Below are 17,688 nucleotides of genomic sequence, written 5' to 3'. Positions count from 1 at the left end.
CAGGAAGTACATTAAAAGAAGCCCCTCCTCGCTTCACAAAAGTAGAACGTTTTCTCACTACTCTTGTCTATTTATGTGTGAATAGGTAAATAGTAGTTTTTTTTTATTTTTTTATTCTTACTTTTAAAAAAGATCAAATTAAATTATGTTTTGTGAGTTAAAATTGGCATTTTAACTGACATGTGCAACTGTTTTAACCCTCAGAGACCCAGCCAACGTTTGTTAGAAGCAATTTAAAGGAATAGTTCACCCAAAAGTGAAAATTCCCTCATTGTTTACTCACCCTCATGCCATCCCATATGTGTATGACTTTCTTTCTTCTGCTGAACACAAATTGTGATTTTTAGAAGAATATTTAAGCTCGGAAGTTCCTCAAAATGCATGTGAATGGGTACCAAACATTTAACGCTCCAAAAAGCACATAAAGGCATCATAAAAGTAATCCACATGACTCCAGTGTTTTAGTCTATATTTTTTCAAGTGAAATGATAGGTGTGGGTGAGAAACAGATAAATATTTAAGTATTTTTTTGTTTGTTTGAAATTCTTTTCCTTGCCCAGTAGGAAGCAGTATGCATGCAGAATGTGAATCACTCTGTCAGCAGTAACAACTTTGAGAATGAACCAGGATGTTTCCGAATGGTTATTTGATACATTTATGTATTTGTTGTAATGTTTTTTTCATCAGTTTTGCAACGATGGATGAGCAACACACAAACAAACATGTCCGTCAGCAGTGTCCGTAAACAGTTGTGGGCAGGGCCTGTACAAAGTGACGCTACTTTGTACAGAATCTGTGAACGGCTTGTTCTGAGACAGTGTTTAGGATTAATGGGGATTAAAAAAGACTGGGTGGATTTTTATAATTATAGGGTGGTCGTGTACACACACTGCCAACATTTATGTTCAAACACCATGTAAAAGTGAATTTTGGATAATAGGTCCCCTTTAAGAAAAATAAATTCAAGGAACTTGAGTCGTGAGCCCAAACCTTGACATTTCAAGAAATGCTTAATTGAGACAACTTGATTTTTTCCAGTAATGAGAGCATTAGGGCTACAGAATAAAATTGAGGCTACATAAACATACAAAAATACAAATAAAAAAAGCATAAATATAACATATACCAATTTGCAAATACAATAAAAATTATTTTTTTAATATTGACATATGAAACATATGTATGAAATTAAATGTATAATGCATTGATTTTCAATATATTTATTTAGATAAGTCCTGTCATGTGGAGATTGTGGCCCACTGTGCGTTTTTAAACTCACCTTCTTATAAAAATAAGTAGCCTATATAATATCCAGTGTTTTGATACAGAATGATACGGATAGTAGCCTGGCACATGGTTTCTCTTACCACTGCTACGGCGATGACATGCAGTTCTACTTGTCTTTCCACCCCAACGACACCACAGTGACTGCTCGAATCTCTGCCTGCCTGGCAGACATCTCAGCCTGGATGAAGGAACACCACCTGCAACTCAACCCAGCCAAGACCGAACTCCTTGTCTTTCCACCCAACCCTGCTTTTGAACATTACATAACTGTACAGCTGGGTGCAACAACAGTAACACCTTCCAAAATGGTCAGAAATCTAGGGGTAACCATCAAAAACAAACAAAATTTCACAGACCACATTTCAAAGACCGTAATATTGTGTAGATTTACACTCTTATTTGTGTAAATCAGGAAGATAAGACCCTTCCTCTCTGAACATGCCACACAACTTCTTGTACAGTCACTTGTCATAACTAGACTGGACTACTGTAATTCTCTCATTGCAGGCCTCCCTGCATGTGCAGACCCCTGAAGATGACCAGAATGTAGCAGCACATCTGGTCCTTAATGAACAAAAGAGAGTGCATGTTACACCACTCCTTGTCTCTCTTCACTGGCTGCCAGTTGATGCATGTATCAAATTCAAGGCTCTGATGCTGGCATACAGAACAGTCACTGGGTCTGCTCCAGCATACCTCAAATCATTTCTGCAGAGCTACACGCCCACCAGAAGCCTACGGTCGGCTAAGGAACGTCGCCATGTTGTACGAACACAAAGAGGCATCAAAACACTTTCCAGGACTTTTGGCTTCATCATACCACGTTGGTGGAATGACCTTCCCAACTCCAATCATGAAGCTGACTCACTTTCTGTCTTCAAAATAACTGTTAAAACACATGATTTCCATGAGCACTTAACCAGTCAATAAAATTAGATTTTTTTTTATTTGATTAAAAAAGTAAAACAAAAATGTCTTGTTGCACTTTAATCTGTTTTGAATGCAACTGAAATCTTATGCTAGTGAAACTTTGTAATATGGCACTTTTCGTACCACTGTCTTCTTAAGATGATTCACTTATGTTACATCTTTTGTAAGTCACTTTGGATAAAAGAGTCTGCCAAACCAGTAAATATAAAATGTAGCTAATTAGGATTGTATCATTATGTTTTGAGTTTATGGTCACATTTAATTTAGTTAAATGAAAGTCGTGTCATATTTATTTGTATAGCGCTTTTTACAACACGCATAACTTCAAAGCAGCTTCACAGAAAATTAAGACGCCCCCTCCAGTCGCTGTAGACCTTATTCACGCTAGCGCCATAATTTATTTTTAATGGTAATGACAACGAGGCTGTGAGGAATAGATTTACGTACAGTCTCTTCAATGGGCTGCATTACAGTTTAAAGTGTTTTTGGATCGTTCCGCCGACAAAACATTGATACGATATCTGTCCAAGAACATTCAGTGTACAAAGAACTCCTGGCAACATGAGTTGAGGAAAATCAGATGTGATCTAAGTCTATCCCTCACAGCCTCGTTGTCATTCCGTTAAAAATCAAAGATGGCGCTAGTGTGAATAAGGTGTTTGCTTGACGCCAGTGCAGATCCCGCAACAATTTCAACGAAAGGGAATTAATTGCGGATATAGATAAAACGGCGAGGAGCATCTGTCCATAGGAGCCGAGGAACAGGTATTCCGCTTATTTTAAGTTTTCTTGGAGTGCGTGAAAAACCTATGAACTCACTGATTTAAATGAGTAAAAACAGAATTTCTTCTGCAATGCAATTGTAAGCTTTCATGCAATTACATATCAATAATGTAATCAGACAACCGACCGGGTCATATTACTATGCATTTGGAGAGTAGTGTTCTATTAATATAAGTCACATATATAAAACTATAATTTGCAAGAGCGTTCATTGTTGAGGAAAAGTAATCATTTTGGCTTAAGAGCACTGGCCAATTCTTTGCTGACCTCGCCAGTATTTTAGGTGAATTGTCCTACAATATTTTCATCAGCATCATCGACTTTAAACAGACATTTATTGGATTTTCTTCTGTCAGTCAATGTTAATGCATTGATGGTCGTCCATTGAAGAATATTAGTGCATTAGCATCGGACTCCTGCATGCGCATCAATGCGCAGTTTGTAAATACACGCGCGTACACACATACGCGAACCATATCATTTGCCATACAATGTAGTCAAATAGTGGTAGGTCAAGTTTCCTTTGCATTGTATGTTTACAATATCTCTGTAGAGCATATGGAAAAGTTGTTTCAGTTTTTCGAGCTCTGTTGCATGTTTATGCTATCACAAAATTACTGTGGCTGTAATCGTACAGTTATGGTTTTATGATCATACCATAGACCATGGTCCTTTGATATATAGCACAATACTGAATTTAATTTAATTTAATTTATATATATATATATATATATATATATATATATATATATATATATATATATATATATATATATATATAGGTATTTATATTGTAATCCAAGATATCTCAAAGAATCCCAAGGAGTGAAATGTCCTAAAACATGGTGCATGGCAAAAAATACCATGGTAACGTCATGGTTCTTTTTTTTTTGGCATTCAAATTCCATTTTATTTTTTAACTGGTCTGAGAGGTTTTCTGTTCAAAAGCAGTAATTAATGTGGTTACAAAAATAACTTCAAAGAAAACATTTCTGTTTTGCTGGATCTCTTTAGTTGCTTCTTCATATTCTGGCTGCCGACTTGTTCCTTATTTAGTCTTATTTATGTTTCTATAAGGGAACTGGTTTAGATCTTCCACAAAATCTTTGTACGGTAATGTTAGGTGCCCTTGAAGGACTACGGTGCCATATAATTCACCTTAGCTTGTTGGAAATGATCAATAAGAGTGTGTCTGATGACCAGAGTGGCAGCCTAGAGAGGCATAAATAGTGAGGTAAATGAAGCGCATTAATCAATTTAGAGTTATTAACTTGATACAAATAAAGCTCTTGAGAAGTTGCAGAAATAATATGGAGATTGGCAAGGTCTTTCCTTGTTGGTTAGTTTTGAACAAATCTTTTCTATGATGACAAACATTTTCTGATTTGATTCCTATTTTTTTAGTCTGTAATAATAAACATTTAACGGGGCCTGGGTAGCTCAGCTAGTAAAGACGCTGACTACCACACCTGGAGTCGCAAGTCCGAATCGAGGGAGTGCTGAGTGACTCCAGCCAGGTCTCCTAAGCAACCAAATTGGCCCAGTTGCTAGGGAGGGTCAAGTCACATGGGGTAACCTCCTTGTGCTATATAGTGGCTCTCACACTCGGTGGGGCGCGTGGTAAGTTGTGCAGATGCAACAGAGAATAGCGTGAAGCCTCCACATGTGCTATGTCTCAGCTGTAACGCAGTCAACAAGCCAGGTGATAACATGCATGGATTGACATCTCAGACGCGGAGGCAACTGAGATTCGTCCTTCGCCACCCGGATTGAGGCGAGTCATTATGCCACCACGAGAACTTCGAGCGCATTGAGATTGAGCTTTCCAAATTGGGGAGAAAAGGGCCTAGCGGTTTTGAGTGCCATGTCACATTGAGATGCGTTCCTCATTTGGAAGGCAAGTTCAAGTTTGGCTTTCAACACATTCCCATCATGTATCTCTTCTCTCCATCACAGCATATCCTCGTTCTAATGTGCCAAAAAGGCCAATAATAGTAATAATCATAAAACGAATTAGGTATAGCTTTTGTGCAACTGTGTTCTTTAGTTATTTTAGTGATTTACTTTGGTATGAAAGTTAGAGTGATATCAACCAACAATGCATTATGCCGCAATGGTCTGTCCCCTTCTGTGTTTGTGTCTGTGTCATGCTAATTGCCAGTCTACCAATTTATTTCTGGGATGATACACTTCCATAATCTAAATTTCTCTGATTCATTTGGCTCTTCTGTTTTTGTTTTTTTTTTTAAGGTTCCTCATTGGTTCAAACCAACTATACAATGCCTTTAGGAGAGGATGAAAATGGATGGAAAAAGAAAACAACAGATATCAAGGAAAATTATGATTTCAAGGAGGTCTTGGGGACGTGAGTGAATAATGAATTGCTCAATTTACTAGGAAACGCCCAAAGCCTTATTTGATTCATCTCAGCAATGGCTTTTTAAATTGAGTCTGAAATGATTTCATACCAACACTTTTCATTTAAATAAAAGGAGTTTGAAAACAAATAGAAATCATCTTTAAAGAAAAATTGCACCTTTACTTTTTTTTGTGCCGTATGGAAATCATTCTACCAACAGATTGTGGAGGCACACCTGCAGCTATGGCATCAACAAGTAGTCCATCTATTTCTGTAACTCTAGTTGTTCTGAAAAGCCTTCATATATTTTAGAATGTGCAGAATCACAATATGTCATGTTGGCTTTATAGATAGAATGTCAGAATATATTGGCACTGAGACATTAGAAAAACAGAACTCATCCATTTTCAGGAGCAGTTTTCCCTTTTTCTCACGTTGCCGGCCGTGATTGATGACACCTCAGTGCAGCACACAGCAGGGCTTTCATTAGCTGTCAATACTAGGAATTAATTAAATTTACAACTGCAATTACTGCATTCATTCGAAGGTAGTTATGTACTACATTTTCAATAAGATAAAATCTTTCTTTTTAACACAAACAAACATCTTTTTGTAAATTTAGCTTATTATTACGCCGTTTGCATGAAATTCACACTCCTGGCACAATAAATCAAGGCTTCACACTGCGACTAAAATGGTGGCTTATGCAACCAAAAATAAATGATTGTGACAATAATTTAAAATATATTCACCACTGGCGACAGTCTGGTTGTGCGCGTTCATATGCGGTTTTGTCAGAGATCTTGTGAGTTGTTGAATATATTTTTTTGAGTGTGCAACATTGTGTCTCGTGCTGCTTTTCACCCGTTCTTTTTTTGACAAGCTCGCTCACTGCATGCAACAACAAACCCAGCACGAGAGAGTCGTGAACAAATGACTCTTTTGAACCAAGTCTTTTTGATGAATCGCCCAAAAAAAGGGGTTTGAAATCTGGAGCTCAGGTTAGCATTTTGAATTTTCTCAGCGAGTCAGACGTAGTGTCAGTGAGTTCACAACTAAGAGTGCATACATTTCAAAATAAGAGTCCCAAGTGTATTTCAGGCTTCTTTATAATTAAAAGTACTGTATTGTGTACCACTTTATTTCCTTCTGGTAATTATTGATTGGGATTGAGCAGCACAATAAACTGCATCTGGGATTACATAAAATTTTCACTCTTGTAGCCTTTGTGTCTGGGCCATCTGGTATCCGTAAAGAAAGACTAAGGCAATATTTTAAAACAATTTAAATAAATATATATATTTGAGATAAAGCTTTTGACACTTGGGACATTTGAGGGACTTGTACACCCTATTACACAAGGTGCAAACATTCATTGACACTCAAGAAGACAACACACTACTATATGCATACTATACTTTATGTAAATATCTGTAATGTAGATTCTAAAGAGCAGAACTAAATAAAACAATCTTTTATCTCTTATATTTTTATATATTATGAAAGGGGTGTGAACATTTGAGACAAAAGGGAATGCAAATTTATCTTCTCAACAGTATATTCGGTATATTAAACCTCAGATTAATGGGTATTACTGTCAGATAGTACAGATTATTGTCTTTTCTTCAGCTTTCTATCTTGTTTATCAATTCTGTGATTTGGCGACTAAAACAGACATTTGGCTCGTTAATGTTTCAGGTAAGGAGCCAGTGGATCCAAAGTAATTTTTTTAGTCTGGAGCCCTGTGAATGGTGTTCCATTATTGGTAAAGAAGATAGACAAGGTAGAGGTAGAGAAGAAGAAAGTGTATGTCCACCCAAAGCGCACTAGCCCCTTTACGTCGCAGACATATTTATATAGTGTTTGGGTGGATTGTGTGCATTTACTGTCACGTTCAGTAAATCTTGTGTGATGTGTGAGATAAAAGCAGAGAGAGAGAGCCAGAGAGAAGACATTAACTGTCTTCCATGACAGATTTTACTGGTGCTCACTTGAGATCTCTCGTGAAACACGTGATAAGCAGGATGGTAAGATATTGGGTGGGAAGCTGTCACAATTGACTGACATAAATGTTGAAGGTGGGTCTAGAACCTGGGTCTCCCAGTTAGAGAAAGCTATTTTTCTACCTCTGGTCCACTGGAGAAGACAGTCTGTAGAAGACCCATGTGCAGAAGCAAAAAGCAAACTAGGAGGCTCAGATAACTCAAAAGTAGGCAGTCTTTACTCGATTGCAGTACTCAGATACAATACAGACAAGCAGTCATAGCTTTACAAAATCAAACATAAAGTAAGCCCAATGGCAACATAAGAACAGCACTTAACTTCTTCTAGAACTCAGGAAATCCATAGATGGTGGGCTCAAGACTGAACACAGCTCAATGAAAACTGCCAACTTAAATAGGGCAAAATACAGGTGAAACACATTAACCTGATTAGCAGTCATAACTAAAGAGTTCATGGCAGGTGGTGCCACCTAGTGGCTGGGAGTGTAATTTCAGGAGGGAGCAGACAGCTCACCCTAGTGGCTTGGAGTGTCATAGCAAGAGGGATCAGACAGTGTTCCCTAGTGGCTTGGAGAGTCATTGCAGGAGGAGTCTTACAGAAGCGTACCACCAACCTCCAAGGCTGGGGAAAGTCGCTAGCATAAAGCTGTGATGAAAACTACATGCACAGAAACATACACAAGCATACAATTTTAAATCAAAGGGTTGTGATGAGTGCGTCTCCCCTCCTGTGGCCAGAAGTTCCGCTCTTTCAGTTGGCAGGACCTAATCATTTGGTCATACTTACTTCAGCTTGAGTTCACATGGCCAGCCTTATGTTCAATCCCCTTCTTTGGAATCCTTCATTGCTATATGCTACATAATAACTAGAGATACATTATATACAACACAAGGAGTATCATTCAACAATTGTTAATGTCACAGTAAAGTGCCTTGATGAGCAGTTTTCTTTGGTGTTTTGATGTTGTGGCATGGCAGAGAGCGGGGCCGGGCGTGATCAAGGCCGTAACCAGAATTTTTCAAATACCGAGGTCAAAAATACTAGAAATTTTCTGCCAACTCAGAAGCTGCCATATGTCCTGGAGTGTTGCCATGATTTGAGATTATTCCCCTTTTCTCACCAAGAGCGTTTTTCCAGTCCCTAAATCCATCCCTCTGGAATGTGGTGTTTGACCCTTTCTGACTTTTGAACAGTACACACACAACAATATGCTGCATCCTCAGATGGAGAGTACCGTAGCCAGGGGTATTTATTTTCCCACTCCACACTATACCTCAACAGCCTTTTCCCAAATTGCCTTTGGGGATATGTATAGTGGCTTCTGCATTTATATATTGCAGGGTCATTGGTTGCAAAGCTTGAACAGTGAGTGTCACATCTTGAGTGTCTTGGGAGGGCCCTTCACCTATTATTTCCCTCTTTTCTCCTAATTGTTTCTCCTCCTCAACTGCCTGACTTCTCTCTCTTGTCTCCTCTGTTGAATTTAACATAATACTAATACTAATAATAATAATATTAATAATAATAATAATAATAAAAAAAGTCTAAATATCTGACCATAATATCATTCAACAATAGGTTATGTTTGGGCCATGCTTATTAAAAGGATAATATCCATCACTTCACAACACATTAATTATCCATATAATATTTAGCTTAATTGTCAGTGCAGATTAGCTAGCTGCAACTCCACTGGATTTCAGCATTTCAGTAGAATATAGGTTTGAATCTCATTGGTAGCTCTATTGTATCTCATATTGTAGGCTATTTGCTGCATAACCATTAACTTCCTCACCTTCCCTCCTTCTCTTTTTCTGCTCATCTTCTGCTGGCTTTCCAAACGATAATTTAGTTTGTTGCATCCTTTTCATTTTCAGTCATCTGAATGAATCACAGGCAGAAATTAACATGGCATCAAGTTTATTTTAAACAATGGATTTGTGGGTATTGAAGTTTATGTGAGCTGTGCGAGACACTGCGTTGCATTCTTTAATTGGTTTAGGAAACACTCCGCTACAGCCGACTACTTTGGTTTTGACATGACAGCGAGCACAAGTACGTGTCACGTGACGGTCCGTTGATGCAAGAATAATTGTCTCATCGGCTATTTTCACTTCACAATGAAACGACACTTCAAGCAAAAAATACAGAGGACACGACCTCGGTGTCCTCAATGGTAGTTACGGCCATGGGCGTGATACCAGACACCCGGCCCCTAATCAGGCTAATCAAGCCTCAGAGAGGGATAAAGGCCGACTGGAGACAGCAGTGGGACAGAGAGAGATTTACGGACAGCTGTCTGACACCTGTGTGGGTGTTTGACTTTTTGGTTGAGTTTCATATTCAAATAATATGTATATTGTCAAGACGGTTCTCGCCTCCTCCTTTCCCTTTAACTCCTTTACAGACGTATGTCCTACTGAAACAGGAAATGGGGTGGGACATGACAAACTGTTTGTCTGATGGCATCAGGGTAAGTGAATAATGGGGGAATTTTCATTTTTTGGTGAACTATTACTTTTACAATGTGTCTGGTGCTAAAAAAATATTGCACCGTCTGAACGTCCTGACAGCACAACACTGCAACATTGACTCAAACAATGCATGATTTTGGGGAGGGACTATATATTTGTTTGATCTACAGCAGATGGGGGAGTATTCATGTATGGTTTTTGAAAACAATGTTTATTTGTGCAATTCCGATTGGTGGCATTAGTGGTGCAGAAATTTCACTCTTCAGCTTTAAGAAAAAAAAAATTATAATAGACTAGAATGGTGGCTTAAAAATGTAAGACCTTCTGGATGTCCAGATCAGCCATTTCTCTTTGTGGTCATAAATCAAAAACATTTTTTTTTTGTTTTGCACAATTCATCTCATACATTAATGCAGCTATAGACTGTATTGACACATGTGAAACCTTGCTTTGTCTCTGTTGAAAATCACATAGCTATGTCACTGTGTGTTGCAGTTTTGACTAGCTTCCCTGTAAGGCTCTGTTCAGGGGATTTAACTGAACTGTATATGTTGACAGAAAGCTTCTTTTCTAAAGACGATTATGGAATTGGTTTAACCGTGATTCCTATGAGTGGAGTAAATTGATTTGCTCTTGAGAAACTACTCTGGTTAATCTGTGCTCCTATATATCTGACAGAGGACAGTTACACATATGGACAATGTCATATAAATTGATATGAAAATAATGCCTAAGGGTATTATTTTATTGAACTGTAGAGAATCTGCTACATTGAAAAGACATTGATGGGTAGCGTACTTTGAGTTTTAACCGAAAAAAATTCTAAGTAGCCCTAAAGAGAAGTTTAAAAGTCAAGTCAATCATTTTTATTTGTATAGCGTTTTTAACAACACACATTTACAGGATATCATGCATTAACAAACAATCTTAGAGTGGTCATTGTATAGTTTGATTAAATATGATTGTAAATTGTGTATAAAAAGTCATTCAATAATAATTGTATTTAGAACCCCTGTGAGCAAGCTGAAGGTGACTGTGGCACGGAACACAAAACCCCATAAGATGATGGTATAATGGAGAAAATTTACCTTGGAAGAAACCAGGCTCACTGTGGGGGCCAGTTCCCCTTTGGCTAAACAACATGAATATAATGCTAATATTAGTTATTTGTGTGCAGCGCAAGTCATGGTTTAAAATGTGTAAATTAAGTAAGCATTAAGGTCCAGTGCTAAAAAAGGAGAAAAAAATCGATTTTTTATGAACTTTAACTTTAACATTAATGACTAATGTCTTAGAAGTTCATCCTGGATTAACTGCAGATGTTCACATAGATGCATTGTCCTTTGTTAGTTTGCTGATGAAGGCGTTTGTTGGCAATTAAATTATAAACTCTGTATTCCATTTCAAGAGTGCAGTCCATCAACAGACAAAGGTGACGTAGACAGAGATCAATGAGGTGCATCGCAGTTTAACCTGCAGGTAATTTCGGTGAGGTGAGGTGGGGTCCATCCTAAATCCAAGGTTCAGGCAGTGGCAAATGAAGTACCCGATGTCTTACAGTTGGAGTTGGCATCAGTTCATGCTCTGAAGTCAAAAGACTGAATTGATAGTTTGTAGTTTGTTGTAATTTATCAGCGACACGTAGATGTGGAGTCCGACACCAAGCAGGAACGGTGGGTTTGGCCGCCTCTGCTAACCTCGGGATATGAATCCCGACCTGGAAACAAATAGAATAATATTAGTGTAGATGCCATTCAATTTTATGCAGAGTTATTAATCATGATAGATGTTTCTGGTTCCGGCAGACCTAAATAAAGCAAACTAATTGTGAGTTGATGGATAAATTAGGTTTATGCCTGTCTAAATAGATGAGTCTTTAGTCTAGACTTAAACTGAGTGAGCGTGTTTGCGTCTCGAACAATGTTAGGGAGACTATTCCATAGTTTAGTAGCCAAATATGAAAAGGATCTACCTCCTTTTGTAGATTTTGATATTAACAAGCCAGAATTTTGTGATCATGATAAACATGATGGAATATAGCATGTCAGAAGGTCACTTAAGTACTGTGGAGCTAGACCATTCAAAGCTTTGTATGTAGTTAACAGAATTTTCAAATTAATACAAAATTCGACAGGTAAAAGAGTTGTGCAAATGGTAATTTTTGGCTGTATAAATTCCATATTTTAAAGTTCCAAAACTTTAAACAAATCCACATTTGAGCAATCTGAAGTAATACAATGGCTTAACAGCGTTGTATGAATTAGTACTTAAGCCATTGTGCTTTTTAATTTTGCTTATTTTTTTAATTTTTTTATATTGTCTGTATGAATGTTGTCTACTTGAGGAAGAAAGGAGATTAGTATACATTTCTTAGGAACACTCTGGGTTCACTGCAAGGTATCATCAGTGTCTTTAATATGTAGTCTATTACCACAGAAAATTATTTCGACTTGGTTGCGAGCAATGCACTTCAATGGAAGTCTAGGGGACAAAGGTGTTTAAAAGTAGATACTGTATGTTAAGCTCATATTATTGTTAGATTACATATCCATTCTTCTGTTAAAATTTTTTGGGATATTTGTATATAGTGGTTGGACATTTCAGAGGAACTTATCTAGAGGAAATAGTTACGTGTTACCCTTGTTCCTAACAGTGTTTATTTTAATGTACTTCCCAGTACAATTCCTTGCCCCATAGAGACAAAATATTTTTTGTGGTAATCGAATATATGCCACAGATGCTGAAGGGTAGAGCTTAACATGTATTGAAACAAAGAAAATGTATGTAAATTACCACTTGTATTAAAATGTATGGGAGCAACTGAAGCACACAATAAGGCAGGTGTAGAAAAGGTCCTGCCTTACAGGTAAAAGAGACAATCACTTTTTTAGATACAGACATCGCTTGTTAGTTAGCTCAAGAAGACACATGTGTCGGGACCAGTCTGAGAGAAAAAAAATAAAACAAAACTTGTAATCTGAGCTAAGGAAGCCCAATTTATGATGCCATTGTTGTCAGATTTTACTACTGATTTGAACTATTTGATTGTGATCTTGACCAACCTTTTTGGAGATTTTGGTCTTATCCCATTTAAGAAGATAGGAGTTGAACTTTTATGCCTCTTGTATCTATTGCAAATTGCTGCCCAGGAGAATTCACAAGATGGCCGCCAAGTGGAACAACTTGCCTTGAAAGGGACTTTGACTGAGCCCAGAACATTTCATAGTATTCAGTAAATGATTAGGGAACAACATTTGTGTCCAGTTTTTCTTTTGTGTCTTTCAAAGCTCTCCAAATTTAAACAGAACTTTGACTTAAATGTTTTGTTTTCAACTCAGCCAGTCCTCACATTGTTCAAAAAAGAGGACATAAGAGGTCAAAGGGAGCTTGTCATTATGATGACAGGAACATATATTTTGTTTTATATTGGACTAACGTTTATGTTTTGAAGAAAGATAAAAATAATTCTGACCTGTTAGAAAAATCTGTTATTTACCATCAGATTTCATCAGATTCATTCATTGAACTTTGCTGTGATATCAGGTTTGTTTTCATTCACAAGTCAAATCTCAGCTTTCCAAGGAATTATAAAATTATAAAAGATGCTGCATAAATAAATTATCTACTTAAAAAAACATAAAAAAAAAAAAAGGAAAATAAACAGGGCCTGTTCAATTATTAATTACAACTTGTTGCGGTCTGTCTGTAGTAAACTGAGTGACAAATGGCAAGTTCTGTGCAAATGGATTATAGAATTTTTTTATTTAGGGATATTGGCACCATTGCAATTGACGAGTAACAACCATAATTATGCAGCCTTCCTTAGAGAGCGAGTGAGGGAGTGAGGGAGAGAGAGAGAGAGTGCAATGAAAGAGTTGTTAAAATGATAGTTCACCCTAAAAATGAAAATTCTCTCATCATTGACTCACCTCCACTCCATCCCAGATGTGTATGACTTTTTTCTTCTGCTGAACACAATAAGATTTTTAGAGGAATGTTTCAGCTCTGCAGGTGCATTCAATGCTAGTGAATGTTGGCCATATCTTTGAATCTTCAAAAATTACATTAAGGCAGCACAAAAGTAATCCATAAGTCTCCAGTGGTTAAATCCATATCTTCAGAAGCAAAATGATAGGTTTGGGTAAGAAACAGATCAATATTTAAGTCCTTTTGTACTACAAATCCTTTAACCAGCACTGACCAATATTTGGCGATATGCACAAAGAATGCAAATCGCCAAAAAACAAAAGGAGAAGAATGTGAAAGTGGAGATTTATTGTAAAAAAATGGACTTCAATATTTAATATTAAACAGGATGCAAATGCGTCCAAAAATAACTGATTACAACAATAATTAAAAATCTAGTCGCCACTGGTGACAGTCGGGTTGTGTGCATTCATATGCGGTTTCGGCAGAAATCATCTTGTGAGTTATTGAATATATTTTTAGAATGTGCACAACCAGTGTGTTTCGTGGCGCTTTTCACCCGTTCTGTTTGTGACAAGATTGCTGCAGTGCATGCAACAACAAACCCAGCATGAGAGAGTCGTGAACAAAAACTCTTTTGAACCGTATATTTTTCGTGAATCACCCGAAAAGAACTGAGGATTTGAACTCAGGAGCTCAGGTTAGCAGTTTGAATCAGATTCACTTTCTCAGCAAATCAGCCGACAACTGGGAGCACAAACATTTCAAAATAAGAGACCAATGTGTATTTCGGGCTCATTTATAATTAAAAGTCCCGTATTGTGTACCTTTTTTTCTTGTGATTATTATTGATTGGGATTGGAGTAGCATAATAAACTGAATCTGGGATCTCTATATTTTTAAATTTTTTATCCAAATTTGGAATGCCCAGTTCTCACAACTTAGTAGGTCCTCGTGGTGCAGTTACTCACCTCAATCTGGGAGGCGGAGGACAAGTCTCAGTTGCCCTCCTTGAGACCGTCAGTCCGCACATATTATCATGTGGCTCGCTGTGCATGACACCGCGGAGACTCTGCATGTGGAGTCTCATTCTACTCTCCGCGATCGATGCACAACTTACCACGTGACCCATTGAGAGCGAGAATCACTAATCGTGACCACGATGAGGTTACCCCATGTGACTCTACCCTCTCTAGCAACTGGGCCAATTTGGTTGCTTAGTAGACCTGGCTGGAGTCACTCAGCACACCCTGGATTCAAACTCGCTACTCCAGGGATGGTAGTCAGCATCAATACTCGCTAAGCTACCCATGCCCCCCTTTTTCAGCTGACTTCCTTTTCTTTGGCTTTCTATCTTGTTTCTGAACAGCAATTTCAATTGAGAAAATCTGTGATTTGGCTACTAAAAACAGCCATTTGGCTCCTTCATTTTTCAGTTTAGGAGCCAATAAAAGATGTAGTGTACTAAATACTTGAACCCATGGATTTATGGGTTGATTTATGGAGTAGTTGAACAAAAGAAAATATCAAAGTAAGGGATAGATGGGTGGATGGGTGGATGGATGGATGGATGGATGGATGGAGTGTTGAGAAGATATTCAGCAGGCAGGTACTTAATCACCCAGGTGAAAAACAAGATAGCTAAATTAATATTATTATTTATTTCCGATTGATGAAAATTTTGTTCACGAATATTATAATAAAAATGTTAATGTTAATATATTGGCTAATTTTATAATACTTTTAGTTACCAGTAAGAGTGTAGTGTTCTCAGATGCCATTTTAACATTTGATCATATTTTAATATTTAGCAGAATTTTGCAGATATCCCATAAAATCAGCTCAGACAATGTCAAAATGTGTAAAGATAAATAAAGCTGTATGAAAGGTGCTGTGAAAAAAATGATTGGCCTGTAACATGTTAAAGTTATGGTATCAGCCTAAATGCATCTGCAATACAATTTTCTTATTTACAGCCACACACACCCACAATGGCTGTCTGTTATCATATGAAAATCTCCATTCTCTCTCCCCTTTCCATCTTCTTTACTCACAGGAAGCCATGGGAGGCATTAATTATCCCATGTCTCACAGCAACAGCAGCAACAACACCCCCCACACTTAAAGCACTTTAAAAAGTCTGTGATATGAGTCCAGCAGAAAGTTTGTTGATGGCTGCAGCTCTCTCTCTCTCTCTCTCTCTCTCTCTCTCTCTCTCTCTCTCTCTCTCTCTCTCTCTCTCTCTCTCTCTCAATAAACATCCCTGTTGTAATCATGACTCACTTGCCTGGCTTGTTCCATGTCATTGGAGATTGTATTTTTTTATCACAACAATGAAGTTAGTTCATTTTAATTGAAGTTGTCCTCTCACAGGGTTATATAATATGACATAAATGCACAGACGAATGCACAGTGACATGTCAGCAAAATCGGCAGCTCTAACCGGTTGTTATATTGGTTATAACCTTATTATAACCAATATAACATCTTATTAGATGGCAAAATCGAAAGGTTTTGTATGCAAGATATGACTTATTTCCATAGATACCAACCAATAAACAAGCAGAATTTGAAGTCGATTCAATTAAGGCAACACATTTTAGATTCCTAGAGTCCTATTCAACACTTTATTTTAAGAAATAAAGCATCTGTGAACAAATTTTGTTACTCCATTTTTATTTATGTATAGCTTTTTTTTTGTTTACTTTTTGAAGAATACGTGGCCAACTACAAAAGGATTATATCAAATACAACAATTTTGCCTTGAAATTGAAAAAAAAAAAAAAAAATCCTCTTCTATTGTATTTATTCTGTGAATATTTTTCTTTCTCTTTTCCTTAGTTACATTTTTTTATGTTAATTGCTCCCTCTGCGATTAAAAAGGCTGTTTAGGGAGTGTGTGTTTGGGACAGCTAGATAACACATGACAGTGCTTGTTTTAATAGAAGACTCTCTCTGTTTAAGGTAGACAGGCTGAATTAATGTGCTTTGTCTACATATAAGGGTAAACACTTGAAAGGGTACTCGAAATAGGACAAACACACCCCATAATATCTAAACACACAGCATCATTCCTTGGATGAATAAGCAGCTTGTGCTGTTTGTCTCTTTCTGGTTCTTCATGTTCACCTGGGTGCAAGACCCAATGTTGGGTATAAATTGGAAATACAGAACACTGTTTCATTGTTCTCTGCCTGATAAAATATCAGCCTTTCACAATATGTTTGTGGCACAGACAACACACAATAGAAAATGCAACTCCTGAAAATGTGTCAGCACTGTTTACATCCCTTTAGTGTTGTGTTATGCAACATTCAGGGTTTTTTAATGTGTTTATATGGACTCTCTTAAAGGGAAAGTGTACACAAAAATGTATGAGTACGAGTTTCAGGACACAAAACTATTTCTGGGGGGTTTTATCTGACAACTGTTTAAAAAAAAAAACAGCGGTCGATTGGGCTGTATATACAGTATAAAAAAAGAATAACGATACATTTCAGCAAAATAAAACTAAGTAGAATGAAAAACAGTAAAGATGAAAAATGGAAATGAAATTATTATTATTTATTTTATTAAATAAATATGGTACAACGAAATAAGGTAGAGGCCAATGCTAAACGAAAATACAAACAGGGCACCAGCCGACCCATATGCTTAAATCACTCAAAGCATTTTATGCATTTAACACATGCTTAAATATGCTTAAACACTCACAATATTTTACTTATTTTTAACCAGACTTTAAGAACATGTACAACATCACAAATCAATAGAACTCTCACCACACATGTTCACCCAATTGGAAAACACTCTTTGCCACAAATCATCAAACGATAAAGACCACATACCCAGTCCCTGCATGTGCGCAAAACATGGTCAAACTCCACACATGCAATCCACATGCATCCCCAAAAATTATCCACA

General features: G+C 37.2%; 1 protein-coding gene across 2 annotated transcripts in view; it reads left to right on the top strand.

Moving 5' to 3' along the window:
* Positions 1 to 2,861: 2,861 nt before the first annotated feature.
* The window catches only part of LOC127654364 (calcium/calmodulin-dependent protein kinase type 1-like), a 29,352-nt gene continuing 14,525 nt past the window's right edge, over positions 2,862 to 17,688 (top strand). For both annotated transcript variants that reach the window (XM_052141504.1, XM_052141503.1), the window contains exons 1-2: positions 2,862 to 2,982; positions 5,251 to 5,365. In XM_052141504.1, coding sequence (XP_051997464.1) covers positions 5,280 to 5,365 — 86 coding nt within the window. In that variant the 5' untranslated portion in view covers positions 2,862 to 2,982; positions 5,251 to 5,279. The remainder of the gene's footprint in view (positions 2,983 to 5,250; positions 5,366 to 17,688) is intronic.

This window comes from Xyrauchen texanus, chromosome 13 (assembly GCF_025860055.1).
Source record: "Xyrauchen texanus isolate HMW12.3.18 chromosome 13, RBS_HiC_50CHRs, whole genome shotgun sequence".
Lineage (NCBI taxonomy): Eukaryota > Metazoa > Chordata > Actinopteri > Cypriniformes > Catostomidae > Xyrauchen > Xyrauchen texanus.
The sequence above is the reverse complement of the archived record's forward strand: the minus strand, read 5'-3'. Positions and strand labels throughout refer to the sequence as shown.